General features: G+C 32.3%; 1 protein-coding gene and 1 long non-coding RNA gene across 7 annotated transcripts in view; one reads left to right on the top strand and one right to left on the bottom strand.

Annotated features, from left to right (window-relative positions):
* The window catches only part of LOC143230267 (uncharacterized), a 162,012-nt gene that overhangs the window by 108,646 nt on the left and 37,420 nt on the right, over positions 1–15,946 (bottom strand). The window lies entirely within an intron of this gene.
* Positions 1–15,946, top strand: part of LOC143230261 (proton channel OtopLc-like) — a 45,997-nt gene that overhangs the window by 24,657 nt on the left and 5,394 nt on the right. For 4 of the 5 annotated variants that reach the window (XM_076463505.1, XM_076463506.1, XM_076463504.1 and 1 more), the window contains 2 exons: positions 7,627–7,741; positions 13,758–14,022. In XM_076463505.1, coding sequence (XP_076319620.1) covers positions 7,627–7,741; positions 13,758–14,022 — 380 coding nt within the window. Of the gene's footprint in view, positions 1–4,095; positions 4,503–7,626; positions 7,742–13,757; positions 14,023–15,946 lie in introns of those variants that run through there. The other variant, XM_076463507.1, reaches the window with a different exon arrangement.

Raw genomic sequence — 15,946 nt, 5'->3', positions numbered from 1 at the left:
GTAGAGTGATTATTTAACCACATTCAGTATAGTGTAGAGTGATTACTTAACCACATTCAGTATATTATAGAGTGATTACTTAACCACATTCAGTATAGTGTAGACTGATTACTTAACCACATTCAGTATATTGTAGAGTGATTACTTAACCACATTCAGTATATTATAGAGTGATTACTTAACCACATTCAGTATAGTGTAGACTGATTACTTAACCACATTCTGTATATTGTAAAGTGATTACTTAACCACATTCAGTATATTGCAGAGTGATTACTTAACCACATTCAGTATATTGCAGAGTGATTACTTAACCACATTCAGTATATTGTAGAGTGATTACTTAACCACATTCAGTATATTGTAGAGTGATTATTTAACCACATTCAGTATAGTGTAGAGTGATTACTTAACCACATTCAGTATAGTGTAGACTGATTACTTAACCACATTCAGTATATTGTAGAGTGATTACTTAACCCCATTCAGTATATTGCAGAGTGATTACTTAACCACATTCAGTATATTGTAAAGTGATTACTTAACCACATTCAGTATATTGTAGAGTGATTACTTAACCACATTCAGTATATTATAGAGTGATTACTTAACCACATTCAGTATATTGCAGAGTGATTACTTAACCACATTCAGTATATTGTAAAGTGATTACTTAACCACATTCAGTATATTGTAAAGTGATTACTTAACCACATTCAGTATATTGTAGAGTGATTACTTAACCACATTCAGTATATTATAGAGTGATTACTTAACCACATTCAGTATATTGCAGAGTGATTACTTAACCACATTCAGTATATTGTAAAGTGATTACTTAACCACATTCAGTATATTGTAGAGTGATTACTTAACCACATTCAGTATATTGTAGAGTGATTACTTAACCACATTCAGTATATTGTAGAGTGATTACTTAACCACATTCAGTATATTGCAGAGTGATTACTTAACCACATTCAGTATATTGTAGAGTGATTACTTAACTACATTCAGTTTAGTGTAGAGTGATTACTTAACCACATTCAGTATATTGTAGAGTGAATACTTAACCACATTTAGTATATTGTAGAGTGATTACTTAACCACATTCAGTATATTGTAGAGTGATTACTTAACCACATTTAGTATAGTGTAGAGTGATTACTTAACCACATTCAGTATATTGCAGAGTGATTACTTAACCACATTCAGTATATTGTAGAGTGATTACTTAACCACATTCAGTATATTGTAGAGTGATTACTTTACCACATTCAGTATATTGTAGAGTGATTACTTAACCACATTCAGTATATTGTAGAGTGATTACTTTACCACATTCAGTATATTATAGAGTGATTATCTAACCACATTCAGTATAGTGTAGAGTGATTACTTTACCACATTCAGTATATTGTAGAGTGATTACTTAACCACATTCAGTATATTGTAGAGTGATTACTTAACCACATTTAGTATAGTGTAGAGTGATTACTTAACCACATTCAGTATATTGCAGAGTGATTACTTAACCATATTCAGTATATTGTAGAGTGATTACTTAACCACATTCAGTATATTGCAGAGTGATTACTTAACCACATTCAGTATAGTGTGGAGTGATTACTTAACCACATTCAGTATATTGCAGAGTGATTACTTTACCACATTCAGTATATTCTAGAGTGATTACTTAACCACATTCAGCATATTGTAGAGTGATTACTTAACCACATTCAGTATATTGTAGAGTGATTACTTAACCACATTTAGTATAGTGTAGAGTGATTACTTAACCACATTCAGTATATTGCAGAGTGATTACTTAACCATATTCAGTATATTGTAGAGTGATTACTTAACCACATTCAGTATATTGTAGAGTGATTACTTAACCACATTCAGTATATTGTAGAGTGATTACTTAACCACATTCAGTATATTGTAGTGTGATTACTTAACCACATTCAGTATATTGTAGAGTGATTACTTAACCACATTCAGTATATTGTAGAGGGATTACTTATTCGCAACTTTTCACATGATGTTTATATGTTTGTCCGTTTAAATTGTTATTAATGACATATGGACTCAATCTCACATTGTTTTATTTTACACATTGTGACATGCTATACGCTTCAAAACAAATAAATGGACTCTGAACAAATATTTTTAGATTTACATCAAGGAATATGACAAGAAGAACCTACAACCAATCATTGTTAGCTTCTTCAAAACAAGCCAATGAGGGAATATATCAATTCTAAATGCAGTTTATTTTCCATTCTTATTCAAATATGGCGCTATATAAGTAGGTGAGCGAACGGTATTGTGAGCTGTTTTGCAACTAACTCTCTCACTCTCTTCTCTCTGGAGCATCTATCGGGATCACGGTTAGGTTCTTTTTCATTTAAATATCTTTACCCTATACAGTGTGACATATCCATATCTGGTTCCTATTTGTTATCTCAAAAAGTGAAACAATAAATCGACACTAATATATAATAAAGTAATATTTCTTAAATCTAGCTGTTCTCTATACTTTACGTTCATAAGTAAACGAGTTAGCCAAATGTAAAACTGAAATGATCTCCATGGAGTTTTGTTTTTAGATAGTCAATAGCCTTGAGGCTACGAATAAAAACACCGTATAATGTATAGTAAAAACACCGTATAATGTATAGTAAAAACACCGTATAACGTATAGTAAAAACACCGTATAACGTATGGTGCCTTGTAACTGAATTGTAGTAAATCATTACTCGAGAGGCGGATATATTTAACCATCAGTACAGATGATATGGAAATGAAGACGATTATAAATATTCCCCCTTCAACCTACTAAGGAAGAATCTGAGTACCCCACAAATGTTTGCTTTTATACAAACTCATGTAAATTGTATAAACAATTAATGAAAATATAGTTCATTATTTATCAATAAGTACCTACGTCGTTACAATTTATTACGAATTGTGACCTATATACTCTTAAGAATAGGTACGGATCGGAAAGTCCAAGGTTTGAGCCGCAATATTTTCCTGAACACTTTCCGCATTAATAGCTGTGGGTGCGTTATAATTGTGACAGACAATTTTTTTATTCACTGTAGGCTGTAGATGATACTGGATGGTTGCCCTCCCCTTAATTGATTGCCATAAGTTAGGGATAGATCGCCACGCCTGAATCTATCGGGTCTATGACCTGGCTGTTTAGCCTATGTATTGCATAATGTGCCACTTAGGGAGAAACTCCCATTAAGATTTTATTTTTATTTCTCAGCTGTTGATGCTACAAGGAACCAATTACACACAATTTCAGTTGTTAAGTGTTTATCTTTAGTACAGAAACATACCTAGTGTAACATGTCTCTTGATTTTACTTCACCTAGTTCGCCAATTCGTTTGTTCCTAATCACTGCTCAGAAACTCTTTTAAGTAAGTCTAGTTGGGCGAAAGATAAATCCATTTACCGCCAGGATTTGATCATTTTTCTTTAATGTTACAAAAATAAGGGTTAGACAAATAACAAAGATTTTTGAGTTGTCCATATTCAATCAGCAAATTACCTTAGATTGAACTGTTTAGCTGAAAGTTCGTTATTGTTTGTTTTTTTCAGAGCGATGGGATATTTGCACTTTGTTTATCGTGAGAAATCGAATCTCGGATTTTTAGCATTGTAACTCCATAATTTTATTGCGAAAATTTCTGGTCTTAAGAAGCATAAGACTCGAAATAGCAGGGTCATCAGGTCACAGACTTAAGAAAATTAATCAGCAAATAATTAGAGACACGTGGCCTTATAGGCTACTTACCTTAACAGTTATATCACCAATAGGTTGGACTCTATCAACTATCTTCAAACATATAGAAGTTTTGTTTTGTTTCTAATTAAATCAGTCTGGATAGCTAACTGTAATTTTTAAAAGATTAAACACCACATATTGTATTGCATGTTTTGTGAGACACTATGAAATACTAAATAATTTTTTTTTATTTGTTATTTTTAACTCATCAATGCGAAGCACCCCCTGGTGGTAGGATAGTTTTGTGATTCTTCTGCTCTCGTTCACGTATTCCAACGATAAAGGGGGTTCTTCATAGCGTTTATTCAACCCTATTATTTAGCTGTATAATAACAGCCAAAGGCTTAGTTGAGCCATTGTGATTGTAACGCCACAACTTTTGTCAGAAACGATTTCCATGGTGATCAAGTGGAACACACAAACAGATATATACATTCTTTAATGACCAGTTCAAGTTTTTTGTTGTTTTTTCAGCAAGTCCTTCTTGTAACTCAAAACGATTTGGACTGTGTTGAACTCTAGATGCTCGAGTCGTTCTGAGACAAATGGTTTCGGTCATGACGAAATGGTTTAATTTCTTCTAACGGTTAAAGTATCAGCTTTTATATAAATGTTATTTGTACAAGATCGGATATTATTAATGTTAAGGAAACGTAGGAGATTCTTACTATAGAGAAAAACGACAATGAGACTAAGGTAAGTTTAGTGTTTACATAATTATAGTCTTCTGATAATACATATGTAAGTTTAGTGTTTACATAATTATACGTCTTCTGATAATACATATATAATTTTATAACGCAAATTCAGTTTAGTTGTTTGTTCTTTTTTGTCATTTCTATACAGTGCAAACCAGAGCGTTTTGTTTTATGCTTTAGAGTTACACTTACTACAAAAGTTCAAATTATTCTATATAACCCGATCATGAAAAGCGCTATAAAACATGATAAAGTAAGAACTGTTTAGAAAAATCTACCTGCATAGATCAGAACTAAAATGTAACCCACTATCTCTAAATATAGATAATATATCGGTCTAACTAGGACTATTCAGTTATAAAACCAAATCGTATAATGATTAGGGTCAATTAATTCGTCAGTTGGGTGCTAACGCTGTTAGCTAAATAAACCCAGTAATATAAGTCTCAAGTGAAAAACGAAACGAAAAGAGTCTTGGATTCATGTTGTGCGTGTTTGAAAGAATGAGGCAATACAATGCAGTTTGTAAGTCAAGCCCGAGGTTAGCACAAGTGTTTAATTATATAGAAGTTAGTTTAGTAAACCAGTGAGATGTTACTGCTCTAAAATATCAAATGGCCTTCTTAAAATTCACAAAGTGCAAGGAATGAAGAGCTTGCAGAAAATTCTTAATAGTTTGATAGTGATGACAATCATGTAACATTGTACAGAATAAAATGTATTAATAATACATTATTTAACGACTTTCATTGGCATTTGTTAGTCCGTACTGTTAGGTTTAACATCACTGTTTGGACTCTTATAACGTTTCAGAAAACCTGTATTTAACTCGAGATTCGGACAATGTTCCTGAACTTTTAATGTAAATACAAGATGCCAATATGACTCAGTCTTAAATTTTCCAGACAGTGTTTTGTTGAAAAGCCTACATAATATTCTATCATCTTCGTGTATTTGTACCATGCAATACATAATGTAACACTTATGTATTCAAGATTTAAACGACACTACCAATCCTAACTCACCAATGTGTTCTTTTGCTTGAATTTTCTTTATCAATTGTGAATAAAAGAATTACAATTGTAAGTCTGTTTCATAGACCTTGTGACATATCAATGTTTGGGTGGGAAATAATTGGCTTTGATGATGTCAGAAATTATATTCAAAAATGTGTAAGCGAATCTCAAAACTCGACAGCTTGTTGATAGATAATATAACAATATGTATTCTATCAGATATAGTCAGTAGTAAGACAGTATAACAACATGTATTGTATCAGATATAGTCAGTAGACAGACAGTATAACAACATGTATTGTATCAGATATAGTCAGTAGTCAGACAGTATAACAATATGTATTGTATCAGATATAGTCAGTAGTCAGACAGTATAACAATATGTATTGTATCAGATATAGTCAGTAGTCAGACAGTATAACAATATGTATTGTATCAGATATAGTCATTAGTCAGACAGTATAACAACATGTATTGTATCAGATATAGTCAGTAGTAAGACAGTATAATAACATGTATTGTATCAGATATAGTCAGTAGTCAGACAGTATAACATCTATTGTATCAGATATAGTCAGTAGACAGACAGTATAACAACATGTATTGTATCAGATATAGTCAGTAGTCCGACAGTATAACAACATGTATTGTATCAGATATAGTCAGCAGTCAGACAATATAACATGTATTGTATCAGATATAGTCAGTAGTCAGACAGTATAACATGTATTGTATCAGATATAGTCAGTAGTCAGACAGTATAACATGTATTGTATCAGATATAGTCAGTAGTCCGACAGTATAACAACATGTATTGTATCAGATATAGTCAGCAGTCAGACAATATAACATGTATTGTATCAGATATAGTCAGTAGTCAGACAGTATAATAACATGTATTGTATCAGATATAGTCAGTAGTCAGACAGTATAACATGTATTGTATCAGATATAGTCAGTAGTCCACATTATAACAACATGTATTGTATCAGATATAGTCAGTAGTCAGACAGTATAACAACATGTATTGTATCAGATATAGTCAGTAGTAAGACAGTATAATAACATGTATTGTATCAGATATAGTCAGTAGTCAGACAGTATAACAACATGTATTGTATCAGATATAGTCAGTAGTCAGACGGTATAACAACATGTATTGTATCAGATATAGTCAGTAGTCCGACAGTATAACAACATGTATTGTATCAGATATAGTCAGTAGTCAGACAATATAACATGTATTGTATCAGATATAGTCAGTAGTCAGACAGTATAACATGTATTGTATCAGATATAGTCAGTAGTCCACATTATAACAACATGTATTGTATCAGATATAGTCAGTAGTCCACAGTATAACAACATGTATTGTATCAGATATAGTCAGTAGTCAGACAGTATAACAACATGTATTGTATCAGATATAGTCAGTAGTCAGACAATATAACATGTATTGTATCAGATATAGTCAGTAGTCCACAGTATAACAACATGTATTGTATCAGATATAGTCAGTAGTCCGACAGTATAACATGTATTGTATTAGATATAGTCAGTAATCAGACAGTATAACAATATGTATTGTATCACAGCAAGAGAATACTAAAGTTATTTTGTTTACAATCTACTTTATTGTATTTTATTCATTTCCACAGTGAATATTGTGTTCTTATTGTTACATTATATTCAGTTCTGTTCCACCTGTAGCCCCTTATCATTTATTTGTCTTTTCACAACACCGACTTTGTTCATATTTTGTTGTACGTTCATTTCACTCACTGTGTTGAGGTATTTCAAACTTTGTTATCATCATTAATTCCAATATTATAAATTAAAAGCGTCATCCTTCATGATGAATGTGAAAAACGTAATGGAGTAATAAACCAAGCATCCTGTACAATTCTTCTGTTGTGTGTTTCAAAACAACAGGTACGTTTTTCTTATAACTGTCAAAACACCATCTGGAAGCCAATAAAGATGTCAAAAGTTCATAACATAGATAACAGCTAACTATTTGTTGATTATTCAAAATTACCATTCTTCCTGCTATCTCTTCTTGTTCATTACTCCAAATGCCTAATGCTGCTAACATTTTTGTTCCAGAACACAGCAGTTTATCCTGATGAGTTCTATGTATGCCCAGCTCCTGGTGGTAATTTGTATAACCTTCTTCACCTCTGAAGTTGTCACACCTTTGGTGCCTCTATTCTATTTTGAAGTAAGTATCCACTTCAGAAATTTAAATTATATCACTTAATAAACAACAATATATCACCAACTCTTATAGTACAGTTTACAGAAGGTTTAACTTGATTCATACAATAAACATCAATATATCACCAACACTTCTTGTACAGTTTATCCAACGTTTAACTTGATTCATACAATAAACAACAATATATCACCAACACTTCTTGTACAGTTTACTCAACGTTTAACTTGATTCATACAATAAACAACAATATATCACCAACGCTTCTTGTACAGTTTACTCAACGTTTAACTTGATTCCTTTTCAACAACAATATAATACCAACTCTTCTAGTACAGTTTACAGAAGGTTTACTTAATAAACAACAATATATCACCAACTCTTCTAGTGCAGTTTACAGAAGGTTTAACTTGATTTACTTAATAAAGAACAATATATCACCAGCTCTTCTAGTACAGTTTACAGAAGGTTTACTTAATAAACAACAATATATCACCAACTCTTCTAGTACAGTTCACAGAAGGTTTAACTTGATTTACTTAATAAAGAACAATATATCACCAGCTCTTCTAGTACAGTTTACAGAAGGTTTACTTAATAAACAACAATATATCACCAGCTCTTCTAGTACAGTTTACAGAAGGTTTACTTAATAAACAACAATATATCACCAGCTCTTCTAGTACAGTTTACAGAAGGCTTACTTAATAAACAACAATATAACACCAACTCTTCTAGTACAGTTTACAGAAGGTTTACTTAATAAACAACAATATGACACTAACTCTTCTAGTACAGTTTACAGAAGGTTTACTTAATAAACAACAATATAACACCAGCTCTTCTGGTACAGTTTACAGAAGGTTTATTTAATAAACAACAATATGACACCAACTCTTCTGGTACAGTTTACAGAAGGCTTACTTAATAAACAACAATATAACACCAGCTCTTCTGGTACAGTTTACAGAAGGTTTATTTAATAAACAACAATATGACACCAACTCTTTTGGTACAGTTTACAGAAGGTTTATTTAATAAACAACAATATAACACCATATTTATATTAAATGTCGCATGTGCCTCATCATTGTACCAACCACTTCATATACTTTTCACAAGACTTTGAAACACAGAGTCCAGTTTTGTTTCACTTGCATGTCCACACTAGTGCCCAAAACACAGAGGTTTTACACTTCTTAGAAAATGACCTCAGAAGAGTTATCTGCTCATAACTGTAGCAATAACATGTTTTCTATATTCAGTAAGAAATGTGTTATCATTGTTCAGTAGCAATAGTGTTCTCTGTTAAATATTAATAATGTATTATTTGTTTTGAGATAACGTAAGCTATAAGAAAATTAAGTTTGTTGATATGCTACTTTTAGACATGTACGTCTACACTGTTTAGTGGTACAGTAATAGCTAGAGGCCATATCATCAGTGTTTTCGTGGATTCCTTTACTCTCACAGTCTTCTGTAAGTAAACGTTATACCATGAAACTATAGGCTTACCTCTGTGGAGTATTGGTTATAGTTTCGGTGAACTTTTCCTATTCGTCACTTCTTATCTGAATGGTTCTTGTTGTTAGGCGCTCTTTTTGACGACATGCAATATGCGGAGTTCACTTTTGATTAATATAATCAGAAACTGTTGTTATGCAACTTAGATAATTACGTCAACTAGAATGGACAAGCTCGACTTAGCTTATAGAACCTTAATTATTAGACCTACATAGTTTTTATCACAGTCAGTTTTATAACATGATAGAGAATTTCAAGTTTAGTTACATTGTCTCCTGTAACTTGCTTCCAGTACTTGTTGTTTTTCTTACTGAGAAAATTACTTTATAAAGAGCAGTAAATATTTTTCAGTTAATTAATTCATTTTTTTTAAAGTGTTTACTTAAAATTAGTCAATCTAACTGTCTGAGGTTGAGAATATAAAAGTTTGATTCTTTGGTCACTTAATTTGAAAGAAACGATCGCTGAAACCTCCTTTCCAAACGATCTCGTACTTTTCATGAAACCTCCCTTCCAAACGATCTCGTACTTTTCGTGAAACCTTCCTTCCAAACGATCTCGTACTTTTCGTGAAACCTCCCTTCCAAACGATCTCGTACTTTTCGTGAAACCTTCCTTCCAAACGATCTCGTACTTTTCGTGAAACCTTCCTTCCAAACGATCTCGTACTTTTCGTGAAACCTCCTTCCAAACGATCTCGTACTTTTCGTGAAACCTCCTTCCAAACGATCTCGTACTTTTCGTGAAACCTTCCTTCCAAACGATCTCGTACTTTTCGTGAAACCTCCTTCCAAACGATCTCGTACTTTTCGTGAAACCTTCCTTCCAAACGATCTCGTACTTTTCGTGAAACCTCCTTCCAAACGATCTCGTACTTTTCATGAAACCCTTCCAAACGATCTCGTACTTTTCATGAAACTTCCCAAACGATCTCGTACTTTTCATGAAACCTTCCAAACGATCTCGTACTTTTCATGAAACCTTCCAAACGATCTCGTGCTTTTCAAAACAATTTTATCGAACAAGAATCCTGTGTACTAGAGTATCCATTTCATCTGGGTGATCAACACGGCGGTTGTGTTTCAAGACCGACAGCCGTTAGTGCATAACTTAGAAATTCAGTCCGAGTAAAATAAGTGATTCTTATTAGTTGCTTTCCCTCAGATGGTTTCAGTTGATTGTGATAAACGGTTTTAAGTTTCATTTTTATCTATCTCTTCATCCTCGTGTCTTTCTTTGTAAACATTAAAGATGGCTTCCACCAGTTTTCTACCTGGACTTGTCTTAATAAGGATGATATATTATTTACCACACATCAAAACAGCACGAAAACTTAGACGCACATATAAAATGAAAAGATAAATAAAGTTTTCATTTGTTACGGAAATGTTCTTCAGTTAATGTTCTAATCGATGTTTTCGTTTTACTTCTTTGTTGTTGTGCTGTAATTTATGTTTCTGTCCACTTTTCTACTTTGTTGTGCTGTAATTTATGTTTCTGTCCACCATTTTACTTCTTTGTTGTGCTGTAATTTATGTTTCTGTCCACTTTTCTACTTTGTTGTGCTGTAATTTATGTTTCTGTCCACTTTTTTACTTCTTTGTTGTGCTGTAATTTATGTTTCTGTCCACTTTTCTACTTTGTTGTGCTGTAATTTATGTTTCTGTCCACCATTTTACTTCTTTGTTGTGCTGTAATTTATGTTTCTGTCCACTTTTCTACTTTGTTGTGCTGTAATTTATGTTTCTGTCCATTTTCTTCTTTGTTGTGTTGTAATTTATGTTTCTGTCCACTTTTCTACTTTGTTGTGCTGTAATTTATGTTTCTGTCCACCATTTTACTTCTTTGTTGTGCTGTAATTTATGTTTCTGTCCACTTTTCTACTTTGTTGTGCTGTAATTTATGTTTCTGTCCACTTTTCTACTTTGTTGTGCTGTAATTTATGTTTCTGTCCACCATTTTACTTCTTTGTTGTGCTGTAATTTATGTTTCTGTCCACTTTTCTACTTTGTTGTGCTGTAATTTATGTTTCTGTCCACTTTTCTACTTTGTTGTGCTGTAATTTATGTTTCTGTCCACTTTTCTACTTTGTTGTGCTGTAATTTATGTTTCTGTCCACCATTTTACTTCTTTGTTGTGTTGTAATTTATGTTTCTGTCCACTTTTCTACTTTGTTGTTGTGTGTAATTTATGTTTCTGTCCACCATTTTACTTTTTGTTGTGTTGTAATTTATGTTTCTGTCCACTTTTCTACTTTGTTGTGCTGTAATTTATGTTTCTGTCCACTTTTCTACTTTGTTGTGCTGTAATTTATGTTTCTGTCCACTTTTCTACTTTGTTGTGCTGTAATTTATGTTTCTGTCCACTTTTCTACTTTGTTGTGCTGTAATTTATGTTTCTGTCCACTTTTCTACTTTGTTGTGCTGTAATTTATGTTTCTGTCCACCATTTTACTTCTTTGTTGTGCTGTAATTTATGTTTCTGTCCACTTTTCTACTTTGTTGTTGTAATTTATGTTTCTGTCCACCATTTTACTTCTTTGTTGTGCTGTAATTTATGTTTCTGTCCACTTTTCTACTTTGTTTGTGTTAGGTTGTAATTTATGTTTCTGTCCACTTTTCTTGTGTTGTAATTTGTTTTCTGCTTTGTTAATTTATGTTTCTGTCCACCATTTTACTTCTTTGTTGTGTTGTAATTTATGTTTCTGTCCACTTTTCTGTTTGTTAGCTGTAATTTATGTTTCTGTCCACTTTTCTACTTTGTTGTGCTTGTAATTTATGTTTCTGTCCACCATTTTACTTCTTTGTTGTGCTGTAATTTATGTTTCTGTCCACTTTTCTACTTTGTTGTGCTGTAATTTATGTTTCTGTCCACTTTTCTACTTTGTTGTTGTGCTGTAATTTATGTTTCTGTCCACTTTTCTACTTTGTTGTGCTGTAATTTATGTTTCTGTCCACCATTTTACTTCTTTGTTGTGCTGTAATTTATGTTTCTGTCCACCATTTTACTTCTTTGTTGTGCTGTAATTTATGTTTCTGTCCACCATTTTACTTCTTTGTTGTGCTGTAATTTATGTTTCTGTCCACCATTTTACTTCTTTGTTGTGCTGTAATTTATGTTTCTGTCCACTTTTTTTTACTTTGTTGTGCTGTAATTTATGTTTTTGTCCACTTTTTTTTTACTTTGTTGTGCTGTAATTTATGTTTTTGTCCACTTTTTTTTTACTTTGTTGTTATGTAATTTATGTTTCAGTCCACTTTATTTTCAGTCCACTTTTTACTTTGTTGTGCTGTAATTTATGTTTCCTTCCACCATTTGACTTCTTTGTTATACTGTAATTTATGTTTTTCTCCACGTTTTACTAGTTTCTTAATAAAAGGTCGAATTAATGTATCGCAAATAAGTTAAAAGTGGACACCACTTATACCATTAGTTGTTCTCTTCAGCATTTCAATCTTCCTCTAATGTTTTAATTATTCTACTTTTTATCCCATTCTGATAGATATTATTATTATTGTTACTTTTAAAAGATTATTTTAAGTCTTTATTTAACTGTCACGTCAGCATCGTTTCAATAAGGTAAAGCATCTACATTACTTTAAGGTAAAACATCTACATTACTTTACAGTAAGGTAAAACATCTACATTACTTTACAGTAAGGTAAAGCATCTACATTACTTTACAGTAAGGTAAAACATCTACATTACTTTACAGTAAGGTAGAACATCTACATTACTTTACAGTAAGGTGAAACATCTACATTACTTTACAATAAGGTAAAACATCTACATTACTTTACAGTAAGGTAAAGCATCTACATTACTTTACAGTAAGGTAAAGCATCTACATTACTTTACAGTAAGGTAAAGCATCTACATTACTTTACAGTAAGGTGAAACATCTACATTACTTTACAATAAGGTAAAACATCTACATTACTTTACAGTAAGGTAAAACATTTACATTACTTTACAATAAGGTAAAACATCTACATTACTTTACAGTAAGGTAAAACATCTACATTACTTTACAGTAAGGTAAAGCATCTACATTACTTTACAGTAAGGTAAAACATCTACATTACTTTACAGTAAGGTGAAACATCTACATTACTTTACAATAAGGTAAAACATCTACATTACTTTACAGTAAGGTGAAACATCTACATTACTTTACAATAAGGTAAAACATCTACATTACTTTACAGTAAGGTAAAACATCTACATTACTTTACAGTAAGGTGAAACATCTACATTTCTTTACAATAAGGTGAAACATCTACATTACTTTACAGTAAGGTAAAACATCTACATTACTTTACAATAAGGTAAAACATCTACACTACTTTACAGTAAGGTGAAACATCTACATTACTTTACAATAAGGTAAAACATCTACATTACTTTACAGTAAGGTAAAACATCTACATTACTTTACAGTAAGGTAAAACATCTACATTACTTTACAGTAAGGTAAAACATCTACATTACTTTACAGGGTTTTTATTTCTTTCTCTATGGCGTTAGTCTACTTTTCCTACTCTATATCAACATTTACATTCTGAGAGAAATTCCGCATAATATTTCAACCTCTGATGATGGTGAACAGAAGCCTTCCATCATGGAAAACCTCCGCAGATTTGGTGACCGTGGTCAAAAGTTCGAACCAGGTGATACTCCTGTTCCCCCTCGTCTGAAGAAATCGAAAATTTCGGAAAATGATCGCAGCCATGGAAATCTGTTTCTTCGAATTGGAGCCGTTGGTAAGTTGCAGTTGAAACATCAAGGATTCTGATCGTTTGGAGCCGTTGGTAAGTTGCAGTTGAAACATCAAGGATTCTGATCGTTTGGAGCCGTTGGTAAGTTGCAGTTGAAACATCAAGGATTCTGATCGTTTGGAGCCGTTGGTAAGTTGCAGTTGAAACATCAAGGATTCTGATCGTTTGGAGCCGTTGGTAAGTTGCAGTTGAAACATCAAGGATTCTGATCGTTTGGAGCCGTTGGTAAGTTGTAGTTGAAACATCAAGGATTCTGATCGTTTGGAGCCGTTGGTAAGTTGCAGTTGAAACATCAAGGATTCTGATCGTTTGGAGCCGTTGGTAAGTTGCAGTTGAAACATCGAGGATTCTGATCGTTTGGAGCCGTTGGTAAGTTGCAGTTGAAACATCGAGGATTCTGATCGTTTGGAGCCGTTGGTAAGTTGCAGTTGAAACATCGAGGATTCTGATCGTTTGGAGCCGTTGGTAAGTTGCAGTTGAAACATCAAGGATTCTGATCGTTTGGAGCCATTGGTAAGTTGCAGTTGAAACATCGAGGATTCTGATCGTTTGGAGCCGTTGGTAAATTTGTTAAAATCTAAAGGATTCTGACCTTTGGAACTGTTAGTAAGTATCTCTTTCGATTCTAGATGGTTATGATAAGATGGATTCTTAAATTTCGTGTTGAAGACTAATGGATTTTGGATAATTTGGAATCGTTGGTAAGTTTTGTTTTCTATCGTAGATGATTCTTGTCCTTTGAATATGGAGTAAGTTGAATTTTAAAAACTGAAGGATTCTGACCAGTTGGAAACATCGGTCAGTTTTCTTTTAAATTTTAAAGATTCTTGCATTGTTAATTTCTTATATATAAAAACATATGTGAAGTGGTATATAAAAAACATGTGAAGTGGTATATAAAACACATGTGAAGTGGTATATAAAACACATGTGAAGTGGTATATAAAACATGTGAAGTGGTATATAAAACATGTGAAGTGGTATATAAAACACATGTGAAGTGGTATATAAAACACATGTGAAGTGGTATATGAAACACATGTGATGTGGTATATAAAACACGTGATGTGGTATATAAAAAACATGTGAAGTGGTATATAAAACATGTGAAGTGGTATATAAAACACATGTGAAGTGGTATATAAAACACATGTGAAGTGGTATATAAAACACATGTGAAGTGGTATATGAAACACATGTGATGTGGTATATAAAACACATGTGATACAAAACAACGATATATATAAAACACGTGATGTGGTATATAAAACACATGTGATGTGGTATATAAAACACATGTGAAGTGGTATATAAAACACATGTGAAGTGGTATATGAAACACATGTGAAGTGGTATATAAAACACATGTGAAGTGGTATATAAAACACATGTGAAGTGGTATATAAAACACGTGAAGTGGTATATAAAAAAACACGTGAAGTGGTATATAAAACACATGTGAAGTGGTATATAAAACACATGTGAAGTGGTATATAAAACACATGTGATGTGGTATATAAAACACATGTGATGTGGTATGTTGAATGCTTACAAAAAGATGTTTATTTGGTTCATTCTTAACGCATGAACTCTTTAGATTTTCGAATGATCCAGCTATTTCAGTTTTGTCATTATGCTCACGAAACGAGTATCTCCATAGTGATAGCAGTCAAATAGTTTTTAACCTGGAAACATTATAGACACATAAATTTCAATTCATTTTTTTTTAATTTTCCAGTTTCTCCAGTGGATACCACTAATCTCCAAAAGTGCCCACAGTTATAATATTTTTGATTTTATGGTTTCTGATTTACTATTTTTTATATTACTGTTTTATTTAATGGAACCAAGCTGATTTTGGTACCAGGACAGTCCATAGCTCTTCTCAGGTTGTTTAACAACTAAACAT

Source organism: Tachypleus tridentatus, chromosome 10 (assembly GCF_004210375.1).
Source record: "Tachypleus tridentatus isolate NWPU-2018 chromosome 10, ASM421037v1, whole genome shotgun sequence".
NCBI classification, from domain to species: Eukaryota; Metazoa; Arthropoda; class Merostomata; order Xiphosura; family Limulidae; genus Tachypleus; species Tachypleus tridentatus.
Note: the sequence above shows the minus strand (reverse complement) of the source record. Positions and strands in the feature narration are given on the sequence as shown.